Source organism: Littorina saxatilis, linkage group LG2 (assembly GCF_037325665.1).
Source record: "Littorina saxatilis isolate snail1 linkage group LG2, US_GU_Lsax_2.0, whole genome shotgun sequence".
Taxonomy (NCBI): domain Eukaryota; kingdom Metazoa; phylum Mollusca; class Gastropoda; order Littorinimorpha; family Littorinidae; genus Littorina; species Littorina saxatilis.
In genome coordinates, this window is record NC_090246.1 from 49,973,664 (window position 1) to 49,987,184 (window position 13,521).

Sequence of the window (13,521 nt, forward strand, 5' to 3'; positions counted from 1 at the left end):
ATACACGGACAGATAAACAGAGGAACATACACAGACAGACAGACAGATAGATATGTACACATGCATCCTTGCGCGCACATACAGCCTTGGCACAGACACATATAAACACGGACACAGAAATAGACACACAGAATTACAGACAAACACTGACACACACAGATGTAGACAGACACACAGACCCAACGACAGACATACTGACAAAGACACAGACAGACAAACACACAGCTACAGACACGCAAGAACACACATACATGCTCACACACAGACTCGCTTGCGCGCGCTCTCTCTCTCTCTGTCAGTCTATCCCAGTAAAGTATTTAAAGAAGACCCAGCAAGTTCCTGTGGAAAATGCACCAACGTTTAATTTAATTGCAATAGTCGAAGGCGGAAAGTGTCATCATACAATGTACTAGTAATCAAACTGTGACAAGTGAAGACCAAATATCAATGGGGTATACATTCTCTAAAAATCTACACACCAGTAAGTGAGAGCTTTGCGAAACCAGTCTCCTGGCACCCAAGATGTATTAAACGGAAGCAACCTGTTATGCTAAGAACAAATGTTTAAACACAAAGAAAACAAACAAACAACAACAAAAGAAACTTAAAACAACAACAAACACAACAACAACAACAAAAATAAGTGTGTCATAATGAACTTGATCAGTCAATCAAGACGAAGAACAGATAAAAGTATAACTTGAAGACCATGTATCGTCCTCATCTCAGTTTTATGCCAGTGGAGGGGTTTCGAATGCCACTGATGGTTGATCCTCTTCACACACAGTTGATTGTTCCTGAAATTGAAAAATAAATAGCATAAATAAAACGTTTTGAGCAAACAAAAAGGGTTTGTCCACAGAATTTACCGATGAAGAAAGACTGACGAGTAAGGTATATCATAAAACTGTGTAACCAAGCGTACGTTACAGTGCTCGGACGGAAAGACGGCCCAAAAGAAGTGAAATATAGAGCTAATTTAATTAAACGCTAACAAATCTTTATTAAAAAGGTTTGCAAGAACATACAGTGAGACACGGTGTTTACATCTCGTCAAAAACAGCTCTCCAAACCCACACAGCCACTTGTGTGACACGGAAACGCTCATCGGGTCCAAGGGGAACAACTCCTTGGCTTTAGAGCTCGTATGATAGAAGAAGAAGGGCGGATCACGCCACCAGTTAAAATGAACAGGAGAAAACTAAAATGACTGAAAACATGGTGTGTGTTTTTTTTTTTTTCTTTCTCCAATGATATTAATAACATTTCAGCCCGTTTCCTGCTTCTTTTCTTCCCTGACTATGCAAAATTGATCCTTATTTTTTCTTTGTTAAAGTGATGAATGCACAGGTTGGCTACTCACGGTTGTACTTGCGGCCATCTCGACGACACAGAGAGTGGAAGCGTCCAGATCTGAAGTAGGAGCGGAAAGCGGGGTTCCACCAATCAGGAAGCGGGGAGCCCTTTTTCACCATCATGCCTGCACCTCCCTCAGAGCAGATCACGTGATCTGGGAGCACTTCCAGATCTGGGATGGCAGATCTTGGGGAGAAGATCGCTTGCGCCTGGCACAGAAGAAGACACCTTCAGAAAATCTGACTATAATACCATGTCTAATATATTATCATCAACTTTGCTAAGGTTTACTGTGAAGTAGATCGGGATTTGTACCAGGAAAAAGACAAGAAATTGAAGGGGTCTTCTGAATAGTTCATTTGTCATTGACTTCAGTTCGAAACTTATGACCCCCCAACCCCCCCCCCCCCCACCCCACCCCCCCCCCCCCCCCCCCCCCGCATTATCAGAGTAATCAACATACCGTTCCATTGAGAAGAAGTGCCTTTGCCTCTGGCAGATCACGTGCAATGATGATGTCACCAAATGTTTTGTGAAGACGTCGTAAACACGCTGCATTCGTGTAGGCACCAGTCAGATGAGCTGTCAAGACACATAGCACACAGAAAAGATCTATTGGTATCCAATGTATTTCTTTTCCTACATTTGAGAATGTAATGACTACGGAAAATATGCGAAATGCCATCAAGACATAATTATGATAGTTTTCTCTTTTTATTTTCACCACAAGCATCTTCAAAGCACAGAACTTGAATACGCACTTTTGGAATACTCTTCAGTTTTGTTTGTTTGTTTGCTTGTTTCTTTTTGAACAAGATGTGATGTACGTCGCTGGCATGTCTAATCAATTTGCAAGGACACAGCAAAGTGGCATCGACTGTATTGTTAGCAAGCCTGATCGCACAGTCACCTCCCTCAACCGCTCCTAGCTATTTCAGTGAATACTGGTAAAGTATGCTATACTCACTCAGTACAAAAGATGAAAAGTCTTCTGCAGACGGATCAAAGCCACTCGGGTTGCCAGGAGCAACGGCAAACGTGGCATCATTCTGGACAAACGGTAGAGTAAAGTCGAAGGCACTGAGACGATCGACAGAAATGGCGTAGCCTGGGCACGCGTCAAACCAGCCTGCCATCAGTCCTGTGGAGTCAAAGTCACAGGTGTCAAAACATGTTTTATGTGTATACATACACAAGTGAATGAAATACTACAAGTTCCCATCCCTGTTCATTGGCTCTATCGACGCCCGTTTTTAACCGCTTGCTTCCCTTTATATAATAAACTGTCCATAGATTGTCGTTCTCCCGAACTAACTCCTTAGTTAGTAAGTAAAAAAAAAAAAAAAAAAAAAAAAAAACTCCTTAGTAAGTCATCGAGAATAGAGGATTTTGGGTATTTTTCATGCAATGACGTCAGCGCTTTTCGGCGATTGGTCAATGCATTTCAATAATGTCGGTCACGCTTGAAATTATCGCTACTTCATATTGCTTTCCAAACTTATACGTAGGGTCAGTTATGAACTGAATTAGCCCCGAACAGTGAGATATAGAGAACAGTACACAAATACGAACGGAGAGACTCGGAAACTCGAGTCAGTCGTCGCCACGCTCGAGAACTCAAGTGTAATATTTGAAGTTAAAATCTTCCTCGCCTTCAGTACAACAAATTAGCTCAGTTGGTAACGCGCTCGATCATGCGCTCGACTTACTTTTGTGGTCCCGGGTTCAATCCGCTTCGGCGGCAATTTTATTTTTATTTTTTTCTGAACTCGTAATTCTTGTATTTTTATTTATTTGCTTCATTCCAAACGTTTTGGATTATGAAATGAATCAAAATAATAAAAAAAAGTTGCATAATTATTGAGTACTTCTAGAATTACCCTTTTTAAAAAACATTTCAGTAACCGTGACATCGGCTTTGGTGAAAATTGATTGCCCTTTTGGCAACACCGCGACTACATGTAATGATGATATTAAGAAAACGTAAAAAACACAAATACGAACGGGGAAAACGACAAGTCAAAGGCCGAGGTCCAACAGGCCAAAATACCCATGAGTCTAGGCGGAGCCTATTTTCAGTGACCGACAGGTCTCAAGTTACCTAGTCTGGTGGATGCAGTGTCCAAGGCATTCCGCTTGATTAAACAAGCCAACAGCAGACTGCATACCTCTCCTTGGTGTGTGCCTTTCTTGTGAACCTCTGTAAACTCCCGTTATGTGTGTGTGTGTGTGTGTGTGTGTGTGTGTGTGTAGGGCTAGTGTGTGTGTGTGTATGTGTTTGTGGTATTCACCTTTTTTTCTGACGGTTATTTGGAAGCATTATTAGTGGCAATGATTTATTAACACTAGCAATAAATCCGCTGAGTGCAGATTACACTCACACACACACACCGTCGCATGAGTGCATTTGTACACTGTGTAATACCACTGAGCACATGGTGAAAGTTATTCAGTGCCATACACTGACACAACCGGTCAACCTGACTTCGTGTTGTAGACTGAAGAGTAGAAATACCCTCTCTCTTGGTGCAGAACCTGAGTGGAAACTCGCACCAACAATCGGATACCAAGAACTTGAGGGACCATCCACAGAGTTAAATGTGTCACTGCTTTCTGTACATGCATGTTTGAATGTTTCATCCAAGACATTGGCGCCACTATGTAGCTCTGTGTCTTGGTTTTACAGTTCCCAAGGTATCAAGGTCGGTACCGTTTTCAAGACGAGTAGGTCAGTCTAGCCGGCTTTTGGAACACTGCATTCTCTAAAGAAAATATATTGACCATTGTCTTTGCCATAATAAGCCAAATGTAAAGTCTGTGAATCTAACAAGTTGAAACTGACTTGTTAGACACCCTTATTTTGAACAAAAGATATAGTTTGCGGTTGTTAATTACGAATGTGACCGTTGGCTTCAGGTTGACCAGTAAGTCCAGATACATGACGGCACTGTGAGCGTGCATTTCGCTCCCCCAGCCCACATGTTTGGTTTTGTCTGAGACTAACTAGGACACCAAAATTTGCGGGAAGTGGAGAAATTTGGTGGGAAAACTTGCATTTAGTCAGTCAAGGCATGATCTCGCGTCGTGGCCAGAGGAGAATAGCTTTGTGACTAATAAAGTTTTAATTAGATAGCAGAGCATCACTGGATGTTGATGAATATGATATCTGTGACAGACAGGGATTACGACATTTGCCGCAGAGTCGCCTGAAGAGTGGTGTTTTAGTGTGTGAAAAAGTGAAGAAAGTGTTTTTTATGAGTCATGAGTGCCTGGTTCCAACGTGCGTGACTGTGATACGCGGTGTTCTACCGGAAACATCAAGCAACGCGTACAATATTATTTTCTCTGGAAAAGTCTGCCATAAATTCAAGACATTGGTACCTAACTCACGATCGTATTCATCCACAAAATAACTTCAGCTCACTTTTTCAGCCCAAGAAGAAAACTTTTTTTTCGGATGGATATGTTTCACTAAAAAAAAAAGAGTTATATAAACCAAACTAACATTCGAAAAGTGCAGACTATCTTTGAAATGATTTATTAATTACAGAACGATCATTGAAAGTGTTTCACTCTGCTCAGGCAGATTAGCCAGTGGTGTCATATAGCATCCATGGCGGCTGCAATAGCGCGGAGTGACCGGAACTTTGGGGTCAGGCAACATCTGGTAAACGTTGTGTTGCGGGTGTGTGTTGCCGAAAAGGAATGAGCGGTGTGTGGACATTATCTTTCTCGCGTCTTTAGCTCCGCCCAGTCCACCACGACTGACAGCCGTTTGATTTTGAATTCAAATTTGGTGAGTGATTTTTATTTCTGAAGGTACGTTATCCAGGGCTTATTATACACACTTTTGGGGGTGCATGTATGGTGTACACCTTAAAATGTTTGCCTGACAAAAATGGTGCTTTTGAGTTTGGTATAGATCCCTGTGCCTTGAGTCCGAGTCTGGAGATACGCGCGTGATATAAGACTTCATATAATAATAGACAGAGGATTTTTGAAAATAATATTTCAAGTGAGAGCTCGTTTCCTGAAAAGGGCTGGACATTAGACTGAAGTGCCACGCGCCGCTCTGCTTTTATACCCGACCCTCGGCCTTCAACAAATGCTCGATTCGAAAACTCGGGCCGCGGCACGTAGCAGTTATTGTTGGCAGTTCAAGTCTTAATTTTCACGCCTCAATTGTTTAAGCCTTGTGGCGGGGTGGTAAGACGTTTGCCTCCAAAGCAGGTGGTCTCGAGTTTGAGTCCCCAAAGACTTTTGTAAATCATTATTTTTAACCTTTTTTTCCTTCTTTTCTGAACTCTATATACTTGTATGTTATTTCATTTGATTTATCCCAAAGGTTTTGAGTCGTGTATTGAAAATCAAATACATGTATAGTGCGCGAGTGCCCTTGACTGCAGCTTTCCCACAATCCCGTATTCTTATTTCTAGTACGGGATATCCCCAAGGAAAGGTCAAAGGGCATATGTATCACCGCGTGTCGACTGCTGGTAATAGTAGATAAATACTTCTAGTATGATAGGCTTCCGATACATATCAATATCAAAATTCACTGTCTCACAAGTTTAAATCCACTTCTGACTGTGTGTATAACTATATGACTGGACTGAAGTTTGATCAAACAATTGGCAAGCGGCGGGCCCCTTTGAGTAGGATTGTGTGTGTGTGTGTGTATGTGTGTGTGTGTGTGCACGCACGCGCATGTGTGTGTTGTGTACATGTGTGTGTGTGTTGTGTACATGTGTGTGTGTATGTGTGTGTGTACGTGTTTGTGTCTCACGTCACAAGTTGTGTGCAAGCGTGTGTGTGTGTGTACGTGCATGTGCGTGCTTGCATGTGTTCACATACCACGTCCAGGATAGTTGATGTTGCGACTGGTGAAGGTGCACTCCGTAAACTCGGACAACACCATCTTGCAGTCCTTACCAGCGACCTCACACACTGCAAACACAAGTAGGTCGCAATACAATCTCTCTCTCTCTCTGTCTCTCTCTGCCTGTCTGTCCGTCTGTCTCTGTCCGTCTGGCTGTCTCTGACGGTCTGGCTGTCTCTGACTGTCTGGCTGTCTCTGTCTGTTTCTCTCGCCCTCCCCAATATATGCAATGCCAGGGATGCAAACAAAAAATTTAAAAAAAGAGGAAAAGTTGCGGGGGTCTGGGGGCCGCAGAAGGCCCCCAGTGGGGTCATGGGGCAACGCCCTGGCGGGGGTTCAGGGGGCAGCGCCCCCTTAAGCTGAAGCATTTTGAACAAATTAATGACCAAAAACATGCATAAACGGCAATATTATCCTAAAAAAAACCTTATATTTACAGTGTCTAAAATAATGTACAATACTTACTGTTTTACTAAATTTACTTTAGAAAAAGTACTGCTTATAGACTATGGAGTTTGGTACCACTAATATTTTTACCAAATGAACAGTCATTAGACTAGAGTGTTCTGTCTTCTGATCATTGAAAATATGGACAATCATATACTTGTACAAAGCAGCCACATGACATTACTTGGAGAGAGAGGGACAGGGAGACATAGATATGTTGGCTCACTCGTTTCTGCAAGCTGTATCAATCCATGGCACTGACAAGAAGGCATTGGCAAGTCACAAAGTCTGTAATGGCAACTGTAAAAATCCCTTTGCTTTGGATGTATTTGAAACTTTAAAACTTTGTCTCTGACAGATAATTAAAAAAATGGTTGTGTCTTAGCAGTCATGCCACAAAGCCGCGGCTGCCATACACCACTGGTTTCGAACACGCCACACAAAATGCGTTTCCGGCTTTTTCAATTTTGCGGATGACATCGCCTACTCTTTGCTCGTTGACGTTTCTGTCCAACCACTCCCATTTCCACTCGTTCTTTGCGTTTTCCTTGATTTTCTTTTCAAACCCGCGTTCAACGAACTTCATGCACGAAGCCATTTTTCGGGAAGGCACAAGTTAACGCGCCCGCGCTCACGTGTTGTGGAAATGACAAACGGTTTACAGCTTCGCCCGTTTAAGAATACGGCTTTCGGATTCGCCCGCTTGAGAATAAACACCGAGAGGCATGCTCGGTTTATATTTTTCCTCTTCTTTTTTTTCGGCGATTGTGCATGATAAACGGCGATTTCAAAAAGTAAAAACGGCGATTTTTTCGCCGTTTGGCGGCTATTTTGCATCCCTGAATGCTTGTGTAGTCCCTCTTTAGGAGGATGGCTGATTTTTAAAAAGCACCCTATTTTGACTAATCTCACCTAATAGTAATATATCCCTTTCTCTTTCAAAGTCTGACAAGAGGTTTCGATTTATGCTGCATACTGAGTATAAATGGCATTCTTGAATCAGACAAGATTCATTGCTGCACGGTTTGACAATAATTGTAGAACTGATCAGATTATATAAATCGGCTCACCTTCTTTTATTAGGTCAACGTTGAACCCTTCAATCTCTCCAATGTCATTCCTAAGGAAAGAAGTTTCCATTAATGTGATTCTTTTTGCACAATTTCAAGGACCAAACACTTCTCTCAGTCACACTCACAACCTAAGACAGACAGTCACACACACACACACACACACACTGACAGAAGCACACAGATGGGAGAGAGAGGAGGGAGAGAGGGAGACACAGACAGATAGAGAGAGAGAGAAAGAGAGAGGCAGACAGACAGACAGACATAGAGCAGCCTCATGGATTGACAAACAGACAGACGAACCAACAAATCTACAAGTGATCAACACAAGTAACAGACTTACAGAAATTGGAAAGGTTTGCGACGCCCACTGATAGCAAAGAGCCACACCTTGTTGTCAGGCTGCAGACAGATTATTTCACTTTGAGAGGTTTACACAATTACCCTGTAAATGTATTGCATTATAAACTATCAGATGGGACCCCCACCAGTATTGGGTAAAATGATCCCAACAAATAAAGTCTGATGTGAAGAATACCAGTCTGAATAAACCTCTAATTTGTAGGAATAAAAAAACATAACTTTCAAGTTTTATTTAGAAAAAAAACCCACCCAACTGTGTTTATAACAGTGATGTGTAGGGATATGCTTTGAAATGCAAGAAAGGCCAAGTTGCCTGACTCACCTGTACAAACGGGGAAGTCAAGATGCTGAGAAGGTAGGAGTTTGGAGCCACGACACTGACACAAGCCAGGGCACACACCAGACCAAGACACAGTCCTCTTGCATTCCAGCCCATTGTTGCAGGCTTCACGTGCACTTGTCTGTACTGTGAACTGTGCGCAATATGCAATTCATTGGAGAAATATAACCAAGTGGCTTTCTTGACTAATTATTAGGTCTTCAACATCTGTGAAAAATGCAGCTTTTTGCATTGAAGGCTAGCTGTGAAACAACAGTGACAACTGAATAAACTAAAAATAAGAGTATCATGGCAATACGTCAGTACACATGAGCAATTCACGTTTGTGTGAGTGTGAGTGTGAGTGTGTGTCACTGTGCATCGTTCCTCAGTTCTGACATTCCTGGTGTGTGTGTCTGATCCAGTATTTCTAACAGAGATGTTATCCATGTTTACTCTTTGCAATCATGTTGTTTATGTTAATAAATCATTAAAGAAGCAAGGGGGGTTCGGCAGTAGTGTAATCAGCTCAAGTGTTAAGTCGGTCAAGGCCTTAGGACTGACAGGCTTTGGCAGGTGACAATGGTCCGACTTGGCTTGTAATTAGGTTTAAACTTCATCAATGAATGAAAGTTCATCACTCTTGTTGTCACCACGGTATACACGTTTTTTGCTGCTTTACATTTTTTTTTAACAAGGGTAACAGAAAATCCCTGAACCGATGGAGACATAGCCACCACAATGAAGTGTATGTTTGCTAAAAATATTATGTTGAAAACACCTTTTTTTCAGAGGTCTGTGTTTCAGCAATCAAATGTCAAGAAAGTAAAATAAACTTTTCATACAAATGTTGTTTGTTTTATTTTAATAAATTGGCATTCGCCGTTGTTCAGTATTTATCAAGTGGCGGTCCTGTCTCCCCCCCCCCCCCCCCCCCCCCCTCAAGTTCTCTTCCCCGCTGTAACAGGGTTCGGACTAAAAGTGAAACTGATTTCGTTGTCAATTCCACAGTCCATTCACAAGTTGGTACAATGCTTACAAAGAAAAAGATACCGTAACGTGTATCCTATGCTAATTGTTTACCTTGCAATGTTCCTCAGTCGACTGAAAAGAGTATACAAAACAATACATTGAACTTGAACGTACCTGAGCAAATGCTGCAGAGCGATTTTTACTGCAAGATATATATCTAAATCGCGAGGTAGCCGCTTCGCCGTCGAGTACAGCCACAAGACATGTTAGCTTACTTCGTCCTGCTTATTCGTACACCCTACGATGAGGGTCTGTTTGTCCACTTGGCAATAAGAAGCCTGGATTCTTGCGCCTGTGGCGGGGGGTATTCAACAAAATATCACATGACCGGGAGTCTCGTGATGTGTTTCAAAACCGGAATCCACAGGCACCAGACACCTTCAGAAGCAACTCAACAACAAAAGAGAAGAAACAATTTGAAAGAAAAAGACAACAACACCGTTGACTTAATGAATCAAATTTGACCAATACCACAGTATTTGGGTCAACTTTTAATCTGTGCAGACTCGGAGACATTATCCATGTCTCACCCCTGTGTCACCACAGTCAGTGGCATGTAAACGACCTCAGTTATTCTGTCATGAATGCAGGTGGCTGATTACAGCTAAACACACACACCTGGGTAGCGCGACTCTTGTTCCTGCTAGCTTTGCACTGGGAGGAAGCAACCCGAATTTCCAAGCAATGAAATAATAAAGTAACTGAACTGAACTGTCCCGGACTGTGGATCGCGATTGGGTTTTGTCGTCACGAACATAGAAAATGACAAATGTGCATATTTAATTTTTGTTTAGCAAAATACAAGAAAACGCTGTTGTTGTTTTTCAATGGATATGACAAGAGTTCCATTGTTGGCTTTTCATTTGCCAGATCTTTTGTTTTTACATTTAGTCAAGTTTTGACTAAATGTTTTAACATAGAGGGGGAGATCGAGACGAGGGTCGTGGTGTATGTGTGTGTGTGTGTGTAGAGCGATTCTGGGCCGATCTTTATGAAATTTGACATGAGAGTTCCTGGGTATGATATCCCCGGACGTTTTTTTTAATTTTTTCGATAAATACCTTTGATGACGTCATATCCGGCTTTTTGTAAAAGTTGAGGCGGCACTGTCACACCCTCATTTTTCAATTAAATTGATTGAAATTTTGGCAAAGCAATCTTCGACGAAGGCCGGGGTTTGGTATTGCATTTCAGCTTGGTGGCTTAAAAACTAATGAATGAGTTTGGTCATTAAAAATCGGAAACTTCTAATTAAAATTATTTTTTTTATTAAACGATCCAAAAACAATTTCATCTTATTCTTCGTCATTTTCTGATTCCAAAAACATATACATATGTTATATTTGGATTAAAAACAAGCTCTGAAAATTAAAAATATAAAAATTATGATCAAAATTAAAGTTCCGAAATCGATTTAAAAACTATTTCATCTTATTCCTTGTCGGTTCCTGATTCCAAAAACATATAGATATGATATGTTTGGATTAAAAACACGCTCAGAAAGTTAAAACGAAGAGAGGTACAGTAAAGCGTGCTATGAAACACAGCGCAACCGCGCCAAACAGGCTCGTCACTTTCACTGCCTTTTGCACTAGCGGCGGACTACGTTCAGTTTCATTCTGTGACTTCCACAGCTTGACTAAATGTAGTTATTTCGCCTTACGCGACTTGTTTCTTCTTCATATAACAACAATTAGATGGCAGCAATTATTGCAACTCCAACTAGTTCAGATTAACCTTTTCTTTACCTTGCTAGAAAATTAGTTTTATTTTTTTTAGAAATGTCAAGGCCTGTTGTTACCTCACATCCTTGCTGTGAAATATACTTTACTTCACACATGTGTTAATTTTGTAGTTGTATATTGGTGCAAAGGAAGCTGGATGGCATGATTTTGAAATTAACAGCGCCATATAAAACAAGAAGAGCAAACGCTCGATCGAGTCACTTTCGCAGTTCTGAATATTATATGAGGCATCAGATGGACAGGAAGAAATTGCTATTCACAACACAATACAGATGTAAATAATTTGATGTAAAGAATAATCCTATAAAGTTTTAATCAAATCCGATGAATAGTTTCAGAGATATGATATTTCAATTTTTTTCCTTCAAGACATACCTGTGACCTTGAAAAAGGTCAAAGGTCACCAAAGCAGACGTCAAAGTGTAGAGGTCACTGGGAGTCACGTTCACATAAAATTTGAGCCCGGTCACTTTTATAGTTTCCGAGAAAAGCCCAACGTTAAGTTGTGTGTTGCCGAACAGAAAAGGCTAGTTATCTCCCTTGTTTTTCTGATAACGTTCGTAAAAGGCTACAGATGTAAATACTTTGATGTAAAGAATATTCCTACAAAGTTTCAATCACATCCGATGAACTTTGTCAAAGATATAAAATGTCTAATTTTTCCTTTGACGCTGACCTGTGACCTTGAAAAAGGTCAAAGGTCAACGAAACCATCGTTAAAGTGTAGAGGTCATTGGAGGTCACGACTAAACAAAATATGAGCCGGATCGCTTTGATAGTTTCCGAGAAAAGTCCAACGTTAAGGTGGTGTCTACGGACGGCCGGCCGGCCGGACAGACTAACACTGACCGATTACATAGTCACTTTTTCTCAAGTGACTCAAAAAACCACAATTTAAAACGAATACAACTATCAAACATCCTGTCAAACCTAGTCTGTTCCTGACGCCAGTTCTGTACTCTATGCATTGTAAATATCTTTTCACTTATGCATAGTGGTTTGTGCTCGCATCGTGTGTGTGATACTTGATCATTATGCAATGTATTTTTCAAATTATATGAATGTGGGATAAATGCGCTCTGAAAATATGATGTATTATTAGGGGCTGGGCCGCTATTGCGCGAATCTAACCCTAACCCTAACCTTAAAGATTCGCGCAATAGCGGCCCCGCGCAATAGCAGGCCGACCCCTATTATTATTACTTCCAAGTGAGAACAATCATGATTGTTTTCAACTTGTTTTGTAATTTAAATTAATGTTGTAATCAATGCCTTTGCGCAAATTTAATCCTGCAAAAAGCTTGACTGCACTGAATTGAGAAAGCTGACAGGCCGATGATTAGGTATGTCAAGATGCTCTTAACCAATGTTAATGCCTGGATGGATCTTTGGCGATTTACATGGAAGATCCGGGAAGAATCGTGTGCTTTTCAATATTAAGATCGCAGAATGGACTTATAACCTCCTGTATTTTTGAACTTGCAAATTACAGAGTGCAGCTTTAAATAATTGAACTGGGTATGACAACAGTATTTTTTAGATGAAAAAACCCCCGACATAGTGGCTGGGACAAAACGATAAAGTGAGAAAAAAACAGCACAAGACACACATACGACTTCATCCACACAATGCTTGGAAAAAACAAATAACACACAGAAAAGGATTTAAATAACACACAGAAAAGGATTTGTACACTGGCTCTCAAGACTGACCTCAGTTAACTTGGCAAATGAACATGAGCTTAGCGGTGTCAAAATAGTGAGCTGTGCGAAAATGCCGTTTTAAAACCATCCTACTAGTGGGATAATGAAATGTTACTTTTAACAGCTATGGGACAGACATGTGTGTCCACACATTGTTTACCAACCTTACCACAGGATTTTCTTTCTCCCTTTTAATGTTCTCATTACAAGATACCAATTTCCATTTCAATGTAGGGATTATGTGACCAACTTTTTTTTTTAAACTTTGTCTATGCAAGTTATGCAAGTATGACTACTTCGCTTATTTTTAATGGTCCATTGTTGCTATTCTAGTTTTACAGCATTAATGAGCGCTTCTGGGGTGATAACGTGAGACAACTCCTGTGATCTTGCCGCGAGGTGGCGCAAGTTACCAGCCGAAGGAAAGAAGGGGCATAACCTCACCAGAACCGACCATTGTCCGTTTATTGTATAAAATGCATGACTTACACACGAACTGTTACCAAACCGATATGCTATTTTGGACCAATGCAAGTTTTTAATGTTCCTTTTTCGTGTGATCTTTCCGCGAGGTGGCGCCAGTTACCAGCTGAAAGAAAGAGGGGCG

At 41.1% G+C, this 13,521-nt stretch overlaps 1 protein-coding gene across 1 annotated transcript; it reads right to left on the reverse strand.

Moving 5' to 3' along the window:
• Nucleotides 1-336: 336 nt before the first annotated feature.
• On the reverse strand, nucleotides 337-10,388 carry LOC138959152 (uncharacterized). The gene is made up of 9 exons (XM_070330525.1): nucleotides 9,581-10,388; nucleotides 8,438-8,588; nucleotides 8,096-8,154; nucleotides 7,753-7,802; nucleotides 6,211-6,303; nucleotides 2,324-2,497; nucleotides 1,820-1,938; nucleotides 1,364-1,565; nucleotides 337-797 (listed from the first exon to the last, which is right to left on the reverse strand). The coding sequence occupies exons 2-9, from the start codon at nucleotides 8,549-8,551 to the stop codon at nucleotides 778-780; spliced, it is 831 nt and encodes a 276-aa protein (XP_070186626.1). The 5' UTR covers nucleotides 8,552-8,588; nucleotides 9,581-10,388; the 3' UTR covers nucleotides 337-777.
• Nucleotides 10,389-13,521: the final 3,133 nt, after the last annotated feature.